The sequence below is a fragment of the Equus przewalskii genome, chromosome X (genome assembly GCF_037783145.1).
Source record: "Equus przewalskii isolate Varuska chromosome X, EquPr2, whole genome shotgun sequence".
NCBI classification, from domain to species: Eukaryota; Metazoa; Chordata; class Mammalia; order Perissodactyla; family Equidae; genus Equus; species Equus przewalskii.
The window spans coordinates 104011677-104028390 of NC_091863.1; the positions used below are offsets into that span (position 1 = coordinate 104011677).

At 36.4% G+C, this 16714-nt stretch overlaps 1 protein-coding gene across 10 annotated transcripts in view; it reads right to left on the reverse strand.

Annotated features, from left to right (window-relative positions):
- Nucleotides 1–16714, reverse strand: part of SMARCA1 (SNF2 related chromatin remodeling ATPase 1) — a 116800-nt gene that overhangs the window by 63935 nt on the left and 36151 nt on the right. For all 10 annotated transcript variants that reach the window (XM_070605179.1, XM_070605177.1, XM_070605180.1 and 7 more), the window contains 4 exons: nt 14604–14714; nt 14227–14340; nt 4593–4715; nt 1645–1777 (listed from right to left, as the gene is read on the reverse strand). In XM_070605179.1, the coding sequence (XP_070461280.1) occupies nt 1645–1777; nt 4593–4715; nt 14227–14340; nt 14604–14714 (481 nt within the window). The remainder of the gene's footprint in view (nt 1–1644; nt 1778–4592; nt 4716–14226; nt 14341–14603; nt 14715–16714) is intronic.

Here is a 16714-nt window from a genome sequence, read left to right on the forward strand (position 1 = left end):
TTCTCAAATTTTTCATTTATAGAGTCTATCAAAAAAGGAATGTTAGCACTGCAATTTTTATAAGCATCTGTGTTCATTTATTCATTCTGTCCTTTATTCATTCAACACATATTTAAATCCCTGCTTTGTACAAGATATTCACAAACAGCCAACCTCACACATTTCTTTTCTTATTGCAACCAACTACATAAACCCATTCCAATCTCCCCACCGTCTGACATGGCCCCAATTAAGCTGTCCTGAGCTAGTCATGTTACCAGGCCTGGTGTCAAATTTGAAGGAACATCTGACATATCTTTTTGAATCACTTGTTTTCTTGCAACTTCATATACACTGATGCTATTTCGAAAAAAATTCTACTTCAGAAAAATCTCTCTACACATATGCTTTTACACTCTTTTCATTCAATTCTTGCTGCTAAAATTCCTCTCTCTCATCTATTTTTCCCCTCTCTAAGCCCCCACAAGCCCTAAACTTATGTGGTAAAGCTTAAGTGTAAAAGTAATGCTATGCTGGTATCACGGAAAAGGAAGTTCATAAACTTGATATTATATTACACGAAATAAAAACTGAATATAATCAACCTCTAAAGTCCCTGATAATCACCAGGAGACCCTTTTGGATTTCCAAAAGAAAAAAAGTATCTATTCTCTAATTAAACCTGGATTTCTTCAAACACGATCACTAGAGATAAATTAAAAGCTGTTCCTAGCCTGTATTAATCTTTGGTATATTTATTAGTATTGTCATGTTTCGTCTCTACTATTTTTCACTGCAATAACACAGAATTTCAGTGTTAAGCTAAACAGACTTTGAGGGGCTAACACAGAAATCTAAACCTATTTTGTAACATTGTTTCTATAGGGAAAAATGCTCTGGATTCCAAAGAGTTGACATTCAGACTAAATTTGAGAGTTCAACCTATTCGGAAGTTCGAAACTTCCTATTCCTACATATAGAAAACTTACCAGACATGATTATCTATTTTTAATAAGATTTCTTTCCAGAAGCCTGAGGTTGGATGCGCTGTGACATGAGAATTAGTATTAACTCCGTATGCTTCAGTAGCTAACCTAGTTCTGGTCAAGAGCAAAGACACAACTGAGGAAGAGAGGGAGACGATTCTAGGACCAATCAACGGATTTCTTCACGCAGTCTTTTTAGATCTAGTCCAGCTTGCTTCAAGTTAACGGAATCCACATGACCTGCGGGGGGTTCACTGGAACCCTGAGGGTGTCTGAGGATCTAAAAGGGCCTGATGGGAATTTTCTACTTTAAGGACAACCCAGAAAGACACTAATTGACTCTGCTGAACCTGAAGTCTCAGATTTGACTTGCCCAGAAGAGGACCAAATTCCAGAGGTGGGAAAGTGGGAAACTTATTTTGTCAGTGCTCATCCAATATCCACCCTTCTTTCAGCAGGCCTCTACTTGGCTCTATTAGTTACCTACTAGGGACACTAGCAGTCAGTTTGTTTTGATAAATTTTATAGTCTTTTCATAGAAATACAATTATATTTTATACTTTCATCTACACTTTATTCATAAAAGTTTAAAAGATCTCTGAACAATGGTACAGTTGAATTGACACTAACGAAATGAATAAGGCTACATTAAACACCATGTTAGAAGTCATATACAAACCTGAATACTCCATGACCTCCTCGGGGGATTTGCCCTCCACCTCTCGAGCTATATTATCAATGTCATCTCTTCCATACTTCTCATTAGCTTTAATGAACTGGTTAAAGTCTCGCTTAGTCCAGTTTGTGAATCCCTGAGAACAAAAAATCAAGCGTCATCAATAGAGGTTAAATTAACAAAACCATTTATTGTTTTATTTACTTCTAGACAATGATACATTAAAAACAGTTTAAAAGATTTAAAGAGTTCCTCCTTATAAAATCCCAGGTTTTTTATGTTAGAATCAAAAGTTGAGTGAGCATTATTATAAAAATAACTGCTTTTCTACCATGAAGAGAAAGTACTTCTCTCCAAGTACTAAAAACTGATTCACAGTTCCAAGATAATTGTTTTTAATTCCATATTTTATAGATGCCTACTACATTAAAATATTAATGCATTAAAATAAAAATGCTAATATAAATGCTGAAGCCCTGATATTCCAGTACTTGAATGGTTTTTTTCGCAGATCTGTTTCCATGTAAATTAAGAGAGGTATGTGGATGTACTAAATCAAAAAAACGTGGAGAAAAAAAGGAGAATGCAGAAAAGAATTTGTAGCTCTTTATATCATTCCAAACCACTGTGAACAAATAATTTCTGTTCAAAATTGTATTCATAAACAGAATTTCTATAAACAGAACGTTACTGGGCTCACTCAATTTCTTTACTCAAAGATAGAAAAGTTTAACCAACCAGTGTCTTAAGTCTCTTTGGTATTACTAGCATGTCTGTGAATTCACAGGACCAAGAATTTGTTTTCCACTCCTTATGTCCCAACTCACATGAACGTGACACCCTCAACAGTGCAAAACTATCCCCAGCCTTTAGCTGATAAATGTTTCAGATGATCCCACATTTGTTCCTTCGCACTGCCATGATTTTTTAAAAGAGTAATTATTTAGGGTAGTAGAGAAAGACAATTAAAGATGAATTCAACTACAAGGAGGGGCAAAAAAATTGATTTGAGTTCTAATTACAAACTAATGCAATTTCTCAGTTGATACTGTACAATATATTGTACATTCACAATAGACTGCAAGCCAAGTAGCATTCTAAGACCATAACTTTATTGTTGTGTTTGGTAAATAAATTTTGAAAATAAAACATGAATATTCAGCCAACTACAATTATATTTTCAAACTAAACTTTATGACTTCCAGGTATTTGGCTCAAAAACTTATGAATGTAATTTGTAGAAATTAATTCAATAAAATTACATGTTATGACAAAGAAAAGACCTATATATAACAAGATATAAATATAAAAACTATCTTTCAATAATTAATGTGGAAACTTTCCAACACTGTGCCTTGCATAGTGTTCAGAAGAATTTGTTGAATAAATAAATCTTGCTGGCAACTCTCTCTACTAAAGTGGTACCAGTACACATTTTTGTTTATTATTTTGCTAGGCTCTTTTATGCTATAACTTTTTTTATCTTCTACAGATTATTTTAGAATACGCCACTCATACTAAAGCAACAATGACCAGAAAGCATTCTTATTTTGTGCAAATGGAAATGCTCCCTATTTAATAACTATTAGCTTTTAATTATACAATGCTCACCTTTAAAAGTTTCAGAAAGTTCTCGTTTTATTAAAATTCTTCCCAAAAAAAGGATAAACGGCATTTTGAGAATTATGAAATTATTTCATAAATAAAAGATTAGTAGAGTATAATTTCAGAGAATAGTTCACATCACTCAATAAGAAGATGCTAGTAATTTCTATCAGGGTTCATATGTGGATTAACTGACCTTATTATAATTGATAAAATACATGTCTTCTTTCTAATAATTGACACATATTTTGCATTTATGTATTTTCTAGTACAGTCATGCTTCACTTAACGATGGGGCTAGGTTCCGAGAAATGTGGTGTTAGGTGATTGTGTCATTGTGCAAACATCATAGAGTGTGGTTTAACAAACCTAGATGGTATAGCCTATAACACACCTACGCTATCTGGTACTAATCTTATGGGACCACGGTCGTATATGTGGCCTGTTGTTGATCAAAACGTTGTTATGTAGTACATGACTGTATTTTCAAAAGGGTGTATTCTGTGAAATGGATAAAAAATGGGGATATTTGATCTAAACGTACACAAAACAGCCCTGAGTTTTGCTGATGTGTCCAATAATTAGCTTACTGGGCCCATAAAATAAAAAGTAAGTGATCTACACCTTACATCCATTAGAACGGCTGTAATCACAAAGACAAAAACTAAACGTTGGAGAGGATGTGGCACAAAGGGAACCCTCATACGCTGCTCGTGGGAACGCAAACTGGTGCAGCCACTATGGAAAACAGTATGGAGATTTCTCAAAAAATTAACAATAGAAATACCATATGACCCAGCTATCCCACTACTGGGTATTTATCCAAAGAACTTGAAATCAACAATACAGAGAGACTTATGCACCCCTATGTTCATTGCAGCATTATTCACAATAGCCAAGAAGTGGAAGCAACCCAAGTACCCATTGACTGATGATTGGATAAAGAAGATGTGGTGTATATATAAAATGGAATACTACTCAGCCATAAAAAAGGACACAATTGTCCCATTTGCAACAACATGGATGGACATTGAGGGTTTTATGTTAAGTGAAATAAACCAGACAGAGAAAGACAAACACTGTATTATTTCACTCATGTGGAAGATAAACTAACACATGGACAAAGGGAACAGATTAGTGGTTACCAGAGGGGAAAGGGGATTGAGGAGTAGGCATAAGGAGTAAAGGGGCACATTTATATGGCGACTGACAAATAATAATGTACAACTGAAATTTCACAATGTTATAAACTATGATGACATCGATAACATTTTTTAAAAAGTGATCTATATTTTCTTGTTTCTATTTGTTGACTAGAAATATTTCAGCCACTTAAAATATTTTACTTGTGTGAGAAGTTTTTCCTTTTCTTCAGTCTCTTCTGGTGTAAGAGGTTCAGCTCCATCAATCTTTTTTTGCTCCTCTCTTTGAGCCACAGCTGGATTTGGGATATCAGGATTCCTGGGGACCTATAAATCAAGAGATGAGTTATGAGTAAACTGTTCAGAAAAATTAAATAAGGGTGTATATACACCTATCAATCTTTAGAGTTGTTTCAACAGCAAACAATATAGAGTCACACCAGAATGACACATGATCCTCTCACATTCCTACTACTATGATATTACCCAAAAAAATCATTCTTAAATGTGCTACATGATATTTTAGGGTTAAAACCCATTGCTAAATGCCATACTACATTCTAGATTTAATTATACTGCGGGACAAAGTTCAAAAGACTGAGGACAGAAGCTTAGCTCTCCAAGGAAGCGAGCAGTCAGTCAGCAACCTATATATCAAAACTGTAGCCCCAGAGGCCTGTGTGTCACAGTGAACACAGAAGCCAGTACGGTTCAGCAGTATGGAGCAGCATTCATCGTATGGAGTGACAAAGTCACTCCGCCCAAAGCCTCACACCGCTTCTATGTGCATCTACAGCGATAACGCAACACACTGATTTAAGAGGGTAGGTCCATAACACGAAGAGGCCATTTTATAGCACTCCATTAAACATGAAAAGAAAAGAGTTGACAGTAAGCCTTCCATTGTTTGGAATATACGCCTATCATAAATGACTCATTCCCTAGGGGTATCAGACAGTCATGGTTTTACTACAATGTAATTACAATACATGCTAGAGTACATTTTTCTAATTTTCATACATATTTCATAGAGTTTGAAACTATATTGCTGTAACTTAAAAATAAATCTTTTTAAAAACTATTTATATCCAACAGTTGTTTAAATATAAAACCTACTAACTGGGGATTTAAAAAATACTGAAAATACAGAGTCATGTGTAATCATCAGTACCAAACAATCACATTAGTAAGTATTGACTAAATGTCTATTATGTTTGTAGCACTATGATATGTATTCATTGGAATATAAAAGAAGTAGTGGACATGGTCCTTGCCCAAAACATGCTCACAACCTAGTTGTAGAATTTTGAGCTGTACCTTAAGAACTCTAAGGCTTAGGGTGATGGAGAGGAGGGAAAGAATATTCCAGTCTGGAGCAATATGAGCAAAAACATGAAGGCAGAAATGGACAGGAAGGAGCAGACAGGGTTTATGTTAAGAAAGGATAAGAAACAAGGCCAGGTGAAGATAGATTAGAGGGCCTTTTGAAACTAAACAGTAGGCAACAGCAAGCCACCGGAGATTTTTGAGCACAGGAGTAAAGTGTCAAAACATAATGTTTTCACCTTTAAGCTTTGCGATGAATGGACTGAAGTGGGCAAGTGACTAGAAGCGAGAGAACTAGCTAAACTGTCATAATCTACAAATGAGGTATGACCACCTGGTCTAGAATGGTGGCAGATGGAAATGGAAAAGAAGGCATAAATTAAAAATGAAATAGTGATAAATAGTAGTCCAGTGATAAGCATGATTAAAAATAACTTTTGTCAATAGCTAAATTCAATTTTTAAATTATAGGCACATCTGCAATTCCATTCCTAAGTATTTACCCAAAGAAATGAAATATATCTCTACAAAGACTTTTACAAGAATGTTCATAGCAGCTTTACCCATAATAGCCAAAAACCAGACAGAAGTCAATCAACAAGAGAATGGACAAGCAAAGTGTGGTATATCCCTACAATGGAATAGCAGTCACCAATCAAAAAGGAAAGAACCACTGATAATGGCACAACATGGATGAATCTCAAAAACGGTATGCTAAGTGAAAGAAGCCTTACACACAATGTATGATTCCATTTATTTATGTGAAATTCTAGAACAAGAGAAAAAAACTAATCTATGGAGGAAAATAATATCAGAACAGTGGTTGTCTCTAGGGAGTGGTACGGGGACTGACTGAGAAGAAGCACTTTCTGGGGGGACAGTAATGTTCTATATTTTTATAGGGGGTTCCAGTTATGTAGGCAGATGCATTTGTCAAAATACGTCAAATCATACACTTAAGATTTACACATTTAACTGTATATAAATTTTACCTTAAAAAAGAATCAAATAAATATTGAACTCTGGCTAACGACATGTATGCTGAAGTGTTCCTGGGTGAAATATACTTATGCCTGCAAGAGTGAAATGCATAAAAAAATAAGATGGTTATCCATTTGGCAGAAAGCTGGAGAAATGGACAGATAGGTGATAAGGCAAACAAGATGTAAATTGGAAAATATACGTGTTGTGTACTGTACAATTATTTAAACATTTTTGTATGTTTGAAAATTTTTCATAATAAAACATTTGAAAAAAATTACAGACATAGCTTTGAAAGTTTAATAGACTTCTTAAACTGCTTGCATGTGAAATTACTTTGGCGTAAAATTTTAATTGAGAAAAACTTCTTTAACCTTAAGATATCTCTCTATCAAATATCTTCAATATTTTCATGTCCAACCATAGTTTAACAAAATGAAATGTTTCATAAACATCTAATCTTATGACAGAAAACGGATAATAAACCCACACAAAATACACTCTTTTTCCCATGCAGATATCCCCAATACTAAAAATTTCCCCCTTGAACTTTAACAAGAGCAAAATCAGAATATTATGTCACACCATTAGATTTCAGGATTCAATGCAGACTACTTCTACATCCACTGGTCATATTTTTAATACAGCAAAACTTTAGAATGACTTCATCAATGACACATTTACTATTTTAATTCTAGAAATTACTCAAATATATACGTACTTCTGAAATTGTTTTGGGGCGCCACAAACCTTGCCCACCTAAAATGGCAAACTTAATCGATAAATGTTTTGTGTTCTGACTGCTCCACCGACCAGCCATTTCCCTGTCTCTCTCCCTCTCCTTGGGCCTCCCTATTCCCTGAGACACAACAATATTAAAATTAGGACAATTAATAACCCTAGGATGGCCTCTAACTGTTCAAGTGAAAGAAAAAGTCGCAGGTCTCTCATTTTAAATCAAAAGCTAGAAATGACTAAGCTTAGTGAGAAAGACATGTCAAAAGCCAAGACAGGCGAAAAGCCAGGTCCCTTGCACCAAACTGTTAGCCAAGTTGTGAATGCAAAGGAAAAGTCTGAAGGAAATTAAAAGTGCTACCCTAGTGAATGCATGAATGATAAGAGAGCGAAACAGCCTTATTGCTGATATGGAGAAAGTGTCAGTGGTCTGGATAGAAGATCAAAGCAACCACGACATCCCCTTACGCCAAAGCCTAATCCAGAGCAAGGCCCTAACTCTCTTCAATTCTGTGAAGGCTGAGAGAGGTGAGGAAGCTGCAGAATAAAAGTCTGAAGCTGGCAGAGGTTGGTTCATGAGGTTTAAGGAAAGAACCCGTCTCCACAACATGAATGTGCAAGGGGAAGCAGCAAGCGCTGATGTAGAAGCTGCAGCGAGCTATCCACAAGATCTAGCTAAGATCATTAATGAAGGTGGCTTCGCTAAACCACAGATTTTCAATGTAGACAAAACAGCCTTATACTGGAGAAAGAAGTCATCTAGGACTTTCACAGCTAGAGAGGAGAAGTCAATGCCTGCCTTCAAAGCTTCAAAAGACAGGCTGACTCTCTTATTAGGGGCTGATGCAGCTGGGGACTTTAAGGTGAAGCCACTGCTCATTTACCATTCTGAACATCCTAGAGACTTTTAAGAATTATGCTAAATCTACTCTGCCTGTGCTCTATAAATGGAACCACAAAGCCTGGACGACAGATCATCTGTTTACAACATGGTTTACTGAATATTTTAAACCCACTGTTGAGACCTACTACTCAGGAAAAAAGACTCCTTTCAAGATATTACTGCTCATTGACAACGCACCTAGTCACCCAAGAGCTCTTATGGAGACATACAATGAGATGAATGCTGTTTTCATGCCTGCTAACATGACATGGATCAAGGAATCATTTCAACTCGCAAGTCGTCTTATTCAAGAAATGCATTTCAGAAAGCTATACCTGCCATAGTGGATCCTCTGATGGATCTGGGCAAAGCAAACTGAAAACTTTCTGGAAAGGATTCACCATTTTAGATGCCATTAAGAAAATTCATGATTCGTGGGAAGAGGTCAAAATATCAACATTAACAGGAGTTTGGAAGAAGTTGATTTTAACCCTCATGGATGACTTTGAGGGGTTCAAGACTACGGTGGAGGAAGTAACTGCTGATGTGGTAGAAATGACAAGAGAACTAGAATTAGAAGTGGAGCCTGAAGATGTGGCTGAATTGCTGCAAGTTCATGATCAAACGTTAACAGATGAGGATTTGCTTCTTATGGATAAAGAAAGAAACTGGTTTCTTGAGATGGAATCTACTCCTGGTGAAGATGCTGTGAAGACTACTGGAGTGACAACAAACAATTTAGAATATTACATAAATTTAGTTGATAATGCAGGGATGATGAAGCAGGATTGACTCCAAGTTTGAAAGAAGTTCTACCGTGGGTAAAATGCTATCAAACAGCAGCACGTGCTACAGAGAAATCGTTCATGAAAGGAAAAGTCAATGGATGCGGCAAACTTCATTGTCGTCTTATTTTAAGAAACTGCCACAGCCACTTCAACCTTCCCCAACCACCACCCTGATCAGTCAGCAGTCATCAACATCGAGGCGAGACCCTCCACCAGCAAAAAGAGTGAGACTCACTGAAGGTTCAGATGATGGTTAGCACTTTTCAGCAGTAAATTATTTTTTAATAAGGTACGTACATTCTTTACGCATAATGCTCTTGCACATTTAACAGACTACTGTACAGTGTAAACATAACTTGTATATGCACTGGGTAACCAAAAAAGTCATGTGACTTGCTTTATTGTGGTGGTCTGGAATCAAGCCCGCAATATCCCTGAGGTATGCCTGTGTAAAACTTAAGTAGATAAATTATAGACCAATAGTACTAAGTCGACACCTAAAAGTTATCTCAAGTACTCATACGTCTGTCTTACTGATGGCCCCCAGCAACACTTAATATAGTTACAATATACAAAAAGTTATCTTTCGAAAGGAAACATCACAATTATTATTTGGATTTCTAGTCAGACTAAGTAATTTGTGACTAAGAGCTGTGTTCCATGAGAAAGCAAAAATCTTTTTGTTGTCTTGGTTCTTCGAAGGAGTTTTAGCAAGCATTTCATAGAAGCACGGAATCCCGAATGAAATGTGACCACACAAAATGAAAGGAGTAACCTGAAATCAGCTCAGCGCATTTTTGGTCTACCACTGCAAACCAGGTGGCCCACGACAGTACGTTATCAAAACTCACAAAGATTACGGAAATGTCTCCATTTGTCAAATGTTTATATCCGTCCCTAAAGAACTGTTTTATTGAGGATAAATGTTAGAATGTTCTACAGCTTTCTTCAGCTTCAAACATGGCAAAACTCCTTCACTCCAAGCCTTCGATTCAATGGAATTCCTAAATGCTTTGGATTTTTTTCATTCTGCAATTGAAATTTCAGTTAAGTTATCCTCTTCCAATGTAAAGATTTTAGTGAACAAGTGATTAAATACATTAAGTAACTCCCTTAAGTTGCAAGAGCAACGAAGCTTCTGAATACGTCTAACTTGCGACAAGGTCAACGCTTAGACAGCGGGGAGAACTGGCACATACTGCACTGCTATCTATCAAGTGGTTAGGACAAAAGAAACAAATATTTCAGCCTCAAATACAACAAAATTCTTTAACTACAGATCTTATTATCAGTAATATTGCTGTGACCTTGTGCTGAGTATGGGAGGAAAACAAAATAGAAAATAAAAATGCAAATAAGAAGGCCCTCAGGAAAATGCCTTTACCAACTGCTTCAAAACTACTGAGCCGCTCATAAGCCCCACTCCAAATCACTACAGAATAAGACTATGGGGACTCCAAACGGACAAAAGGATACTGTGCACCACAGTGCCCCCAGCCACACACAAGGCCTCTCTCCCCTGGGCTAACAATCATTTAAGCAGAAAGAAGAGAAGGAGCTCCTTTTTGAGACTCCTAACTGCATAGAGAATACCAGGCTCACTCCACTACAGCAGTTCTGTTCACCTGAGAATAAACTATTGCTCTGTTCCCTTTGTGGCTCTGGTGAGTTTTCTGGAGGCATAGGGAGAAAAAATCAATGCCAGACATCCTTGAGAAGATACTTCTAACAGTCATCAATATCACATCATCCTTGAAAGAAAGCTTTGGCAGATGATTAACACGCTATGCTCATCTGTCTATACTCTGAATTCAAAAACGAAATGCACCCAGTTAAAGTACTCATCTTGGCTCGGGTCTGTAGCTCCTGGTAAAAAATGAGAGAGACAAGGTTCAGAAAGAATCAACATCCAGAACGTATTCTTATTTATCTTGTAAATCCTCAGATAAATAGGCACACGGAGGATCAAGGCAAGTCTTTAGACAATACAGAGGCAATCCAGGATGGGGCTGAAGAGAGCACAAGGCTAGGAGCATAGTGGTAGGGGACTGAGTCTCCTTCCACCATCACCACACTCCAAGCTATCACCATCTTCTCTCATCTTGACACTTCAACAGCCTCCTGCCTGGTTTCCCTGGATAACCTCACCATTCTCTGTGTTGCAGCCAGAGTGATCTTTTAAAAACGTAAATCTGATCATACTCTACCACATAAGTTGTTTGACCTTGAGCAAATTACTCAGAGCAAATTACTCAACCTCTCTATACCTCAGTTTCCCTATCTGTATAAGTGGAATGTAGTTCCAGAGCTGTTACGAGGATAATGAGCTAATCTTTTTAAAGAACTTAGAACAGTAAGCAATATAAGTAAGTACTAAATAAGTATTTGCTATTATTATTTCACACCCACCCACCCCTCTGCCTTAAAAACATCTCAATGGTTTTCCTTTGCTCTAAAGCTAAAGTTCAAACTAATTAATATGACCTATAATAAATGTTCAGTGCTCCACATGAACCAACTTTACCCGCTCACCAGCTTCATCTCAAGTCGCTCTCCTCCCCTCCACCATTAGCAATACTGGCTTTCTTTCAGTTTCTAAAGGGGCAATCCTCCTTCCCACCACACCTTTTTACCTGTCATTCCCCTGCCCGTGCTCTTCTCTCATACTTCACTTGGCTAATTTCTGTGCATCTCTCTGATCTCAGCTTAAATGACACTTCCTTAGGGACCAGCTCTCTGATCTCCCAGTCCACATTAGATGCCCATGTTATGCTCCCTCCCCTCTAGTACCCCTTTGTAAGCACTGAAAACAAATAACAAATTATGTCATCACCCTGTGGTATCAGCTTAATGTCTACCTCCTCCATTAGAATACTTAAGTTCCGTGTGCTCAGGGACCTCGTCTGTCTTATTCACCACTTTATCCCCAGTGCTTGGCATAGGACTTGACACAGAGGAGTACTCAATAAACATGTATTAAATGAAAAAAAGCCCTCTTTTCACTCATTCTCCCTCTCCTGTCATTTCTTTCTGGAAGGTGAGAAAGAGAAAATAGTAAGGTGCCATAGCATGGATTCCACACCATCTTCCCTCTCCACATTCATCCCTTTCCTCTCTTCTTACACTTTCCTCCTTCCTATCACCCTTCGCAGCTGTCCCTTCACTCCTCCCTCTTCTAAGGTTTCCTCTCTCCTCTATCTCCTTCCAGTTGGCCATCACCCAACCAGTCATTGTAAGACCTCACCCCTAACCACAAACTGCCTATAATTAAAGGCACTGTTTACATTAAAACCAGAGCTGTGGTGAGCGCTGTATTATTGCAGGGAACAGAATTTCAGAATCTCCAAAGAAGGAGCATAAACAGTTATATCAGCAGAGATGATTTTTTTATTGCTGCTACTTGACTACCCTTGGCTCACCTCCCAAACAACATGTCACACCACTGTAAACAAAGTCCTTATTTAGGGCTGCTGAAAGAAGAGGGGTTATGTCACATGCAGAAATAGCCCAGAACGTCTGAGCAGAAAAAGCATAGCATATGAACACTGAGAACCTGGAGTTGAGACCAGCACCCCTGGCAACTCTCTTAGCTATGTGATCCTGAACAAGTCATTTACCTGCTCTGAACTTCAGTTTCCTTACTTACCATATGGAGGTGATAATAAGACATCTCACAGAGTTGTTAGGAATCAAATGAAGTATGTGGTAAAGCATTTCTTAAATTATAAAATACTCTACATAGATATCTGGTGAATATAATGATCTAAACCTAAAATTATTATAATCCTTAATGGGATAATATATATGTTTACTTCATGAAATGTTAACTACTTTATTAATTTTACTATTTTTATTTTACATTTTTAACCTATAACTTGCCTGTTTCTTCTGGCATAGCGCCATTTTCACCTTCTTTGAAACTGGTTTTCAAAGATAATGATAATGTTCAACCATGGTTACTTTACTCTTCTACAACTTCCTAAGAACGATTTTATCCAGTCCTGTTGATTTAAATACATTCAAATTTAATCACATTTCCCTAACCAGATTATAACTAACCACTTATATTCACCTTAAGTTTCTTATTCCTATTTATATATATTTAAACTTTGATACACAAATAGCAAGCAAAGCTTTTTTGCTCTGTTTCAAATGGCAACGCTCCCACTCTGGACAAATAATAGAAACATTCTAGAGATCCACTCTAGTTCCAAAATATAAATGGGCTAACTGAACATCTTACACACATGGAGCTTTTCTAGGCTTATTACAGCTACTAATCAAAATAATTGGTCATAGTTCCATTCCTAATAAAGGTTCACAAAATAAATTTTAAAACACAGCTTCCAATTCAGAAAACAGAAAGCTTCATACAACTACAATAGCGTTAATATTTTTATAATTTTGTTCATACTATCGATCATACATTTGGTCATCCCTTTTCATTCACTAGGAAGTCAATTTCAACATACAAAAATAACCTGGCATGTCTAATCTCTCAATGTGATACCTTTAGTGTGACAAACATTAAATTTCGCTAACTAAAAATGGGTTCCTATCTACCTATATAAATAAGAACTGTGAATTCCAAAAGATCATTTTAAAATGACATAATTCAAAAAGTAAAATGACATCATTCATTATCATGTTTACCATTATCTTTAACACCTATGTGACTAGAATCTACTAACCGCCAATAGGGCTCTTTCATCAACCTATGAGCAATAAATACAAAAATACTATTTCTTAGCCATACTAAGGAAAATGACCAAAAACTTCCTATCATTTATCATGCATTCACTTCCAATTCAACACATACCTATTGTTCTTTCTACTTATTCTTTGACCACTCGAACACTAGCACTATTAAAATAATGTTATTATTACTATTTTGAAATATTGGCTAATTCTCCATCAATCCCATTTAGTGATGATCCTACTGATGATTCAGTAATTTGATGTTTGACTTCTAGTTAAACCTCCTCTTTGATTTTAAAAACACCACTGTTTTGGTTTACTCTTATGTTCTCGCCCATTAAAATGGAACACCTCCTAGTCTAGCTTAATAGATATTAGCTTAAAAGATTATATTGTACTAATCTTAAAAAATTGAAAATTTTTATACCTTATAGCCTATTGTCTTCCGATAATAAAGAATTTCCTTTTCCAGGAGCTCAAATAAACGTGGTGGGAAAAACTGAAAATCCTGAACATTTGGCTGTTTTGGAGGTCGTGGAGCCTGTGGGAGAAAAATACATTATATATATATTTGTTTTCAGTACACGAAGCGAACATAATTATCTTTTACTATTTCTTTTATATAAAGAAAAATAAATACAATGAAATCCATGTATATTGCTGGGCCATATTAAGGACTTTTCTGTATCATTATTATATTTTAAGGACTATGATTGGGTACTAACGCAAGTAAATCTGAATCACAGACCGGGTTACAAGAGAATTCTGCTATAAGACATAAAACCTGGCCTCATACTGTTTTACCTTTGGAACCTTTGGCTCGCTGACACGTAAAGCCTCTCTAAAGTAGGCATCCACTGCATAGTTTGCTTTGCGTTCTCTTTTAGGAGGTTCAATCCATTCCACCATACCAAGCTACACACAACACACAAGAACAAGGAGTTTAATTACTCCAAACTGTTTCATGAAAATCTAGCACATCAAGGTCACAGAAGCGTGAGAAAACCAAAGCCATCAGAAAGAATCAAAATTTGCTTTACAAATCACAATTATACATCCAAAGTTCCAAAACCTTGTATTATATACCAATTTAGGTGCAAGGATGGTTTCCTTTTTTTTTTTTTCTCTGAAAGTAGGTTTAAAACTTAGTTCTTCCTTAGTAATTGAGAAGAATTTGCACAAACTGGTTAGTATTTCATATCAAAATAAATAAACGGGGGCTGGCCCAGTGGCATAGTGGTTAAGTTCACATGCTCTGCTTCAGCGGCCCAAGGTTCATGGGTTTCGATCCTGGGCATGGACCTACACACCTCTCATCAAGCCATGCTGTGGTGACGTCCCACATACAAAATAGAGGAAGATTGGCACAGATGTTAGCTCAGGGCCAACCTTCCTCACCAAAAATAAACAAACAGTATCTAATATAGAAGGAAGACTAACAAAATTCTGGTAACTGTGGTTATGCGTATGAATTAGAAAATAGCTGAAAGGGGTAAATTATGTATATCAACATGACAAGCATATGTTCCCTTCAAATCAAGAGAAATATTATTCATTTATTTTCTGAGGAAGATTCACCCTGAGCTAACATCTATTGCCAAGCTTCCTATTTTTTTTTATGTGAGCCACCACCACACCATAGTGGCTAACAGAGGAGTGGTGTGGTTCCACAATGGGAACTGAACCTGGGCCGCCAAAGTGGAGCACATCAAACTTTAACTACTAGGCCATCAGACCTGGCCCCAAGAGAAATTTTTTAATGAGATCTCTTGGTGAGCTATCTGTGGGAAAAGTCAGTGGAATCAGAAAGACTTGAATTTGGACTTTGGGGTTTTTTTTTATTTTTTACTGAAATATAACTGATATACAATATTATATTAGTTGCAAGTGTACAACATAGTGATTTGATATTTTTATACATTTTTAAACGATCATGCTAAGTCTCATTACCATGTGTCACCATACGTTATTACAATATCATTGACTACATGCCCTATGCCATACATTGCATTGCCATGACTTATTAAGAAAGATCTGAATTTGAAACCAGGTGCTGCCACTTTACCAGTTGTACAAATTTGGAGAAATTATTTTCCACGTGTAAAATGTGAATAATAATACCTACCTTGAGGATTAAATGTGACTATATACATGAAAGCATTAGATAAACTGCCAAGAGTTAAATGTAAGTTATTATTAAAATTCAAAGTGGGGTGAACAATAATTCGGTAGCCTTACAAAACTTTACCCCAACATCAGCTAGAAAACACAATTTAAAAGTCAACAGACCAAACTGGCAATACAAAGTTCCGGAGTTGGTAGAAATGGTTTTTCTAGTTCAGATATTTTTCTTGATTTCACAGTGCCTAGCCTAGTGCTTTTACACGACAGAGGCCATTAATGGTCTAAAAGAAGCCATTAATCTACAATTAATGATCCTACTCTATCTGATCTTATCTAAGGGTTGAGTTCCAACATTTGTATCATATTTTAAGAGTGGATGATAAACTAAGAAGATTAGGATGGTTAGAGATCTACAGACTTTCAGTGTCTAGAGAAGTAAAGACTAAAGACAAACATAATGGTGGCATCCACATATGTAAAAGTCTATCAAATAGAAAAGAACACAGTTCTTTGTTGATCCATAAGATTAAAACCAATGTGGGAAGTCAAAGCAAAGTAGATTGCTACTCAATATAATTTAACAAATATGTCTTAAGTACCTATTGTATTATTTGCAAGTCAGTGTCAAGGATATAAAGATGATTAAAATAATCTCTTCCATCAAGGAGCTTATAAGTTAAATAAGTTTTCTGGGAACCAGAGAATAAAAAACACTGAAATGAACAATCCTGAGAGGAATAAGATTTCCAACATGACTGCATTTAAACAGAGGCTGGATATGTCCTAAATGC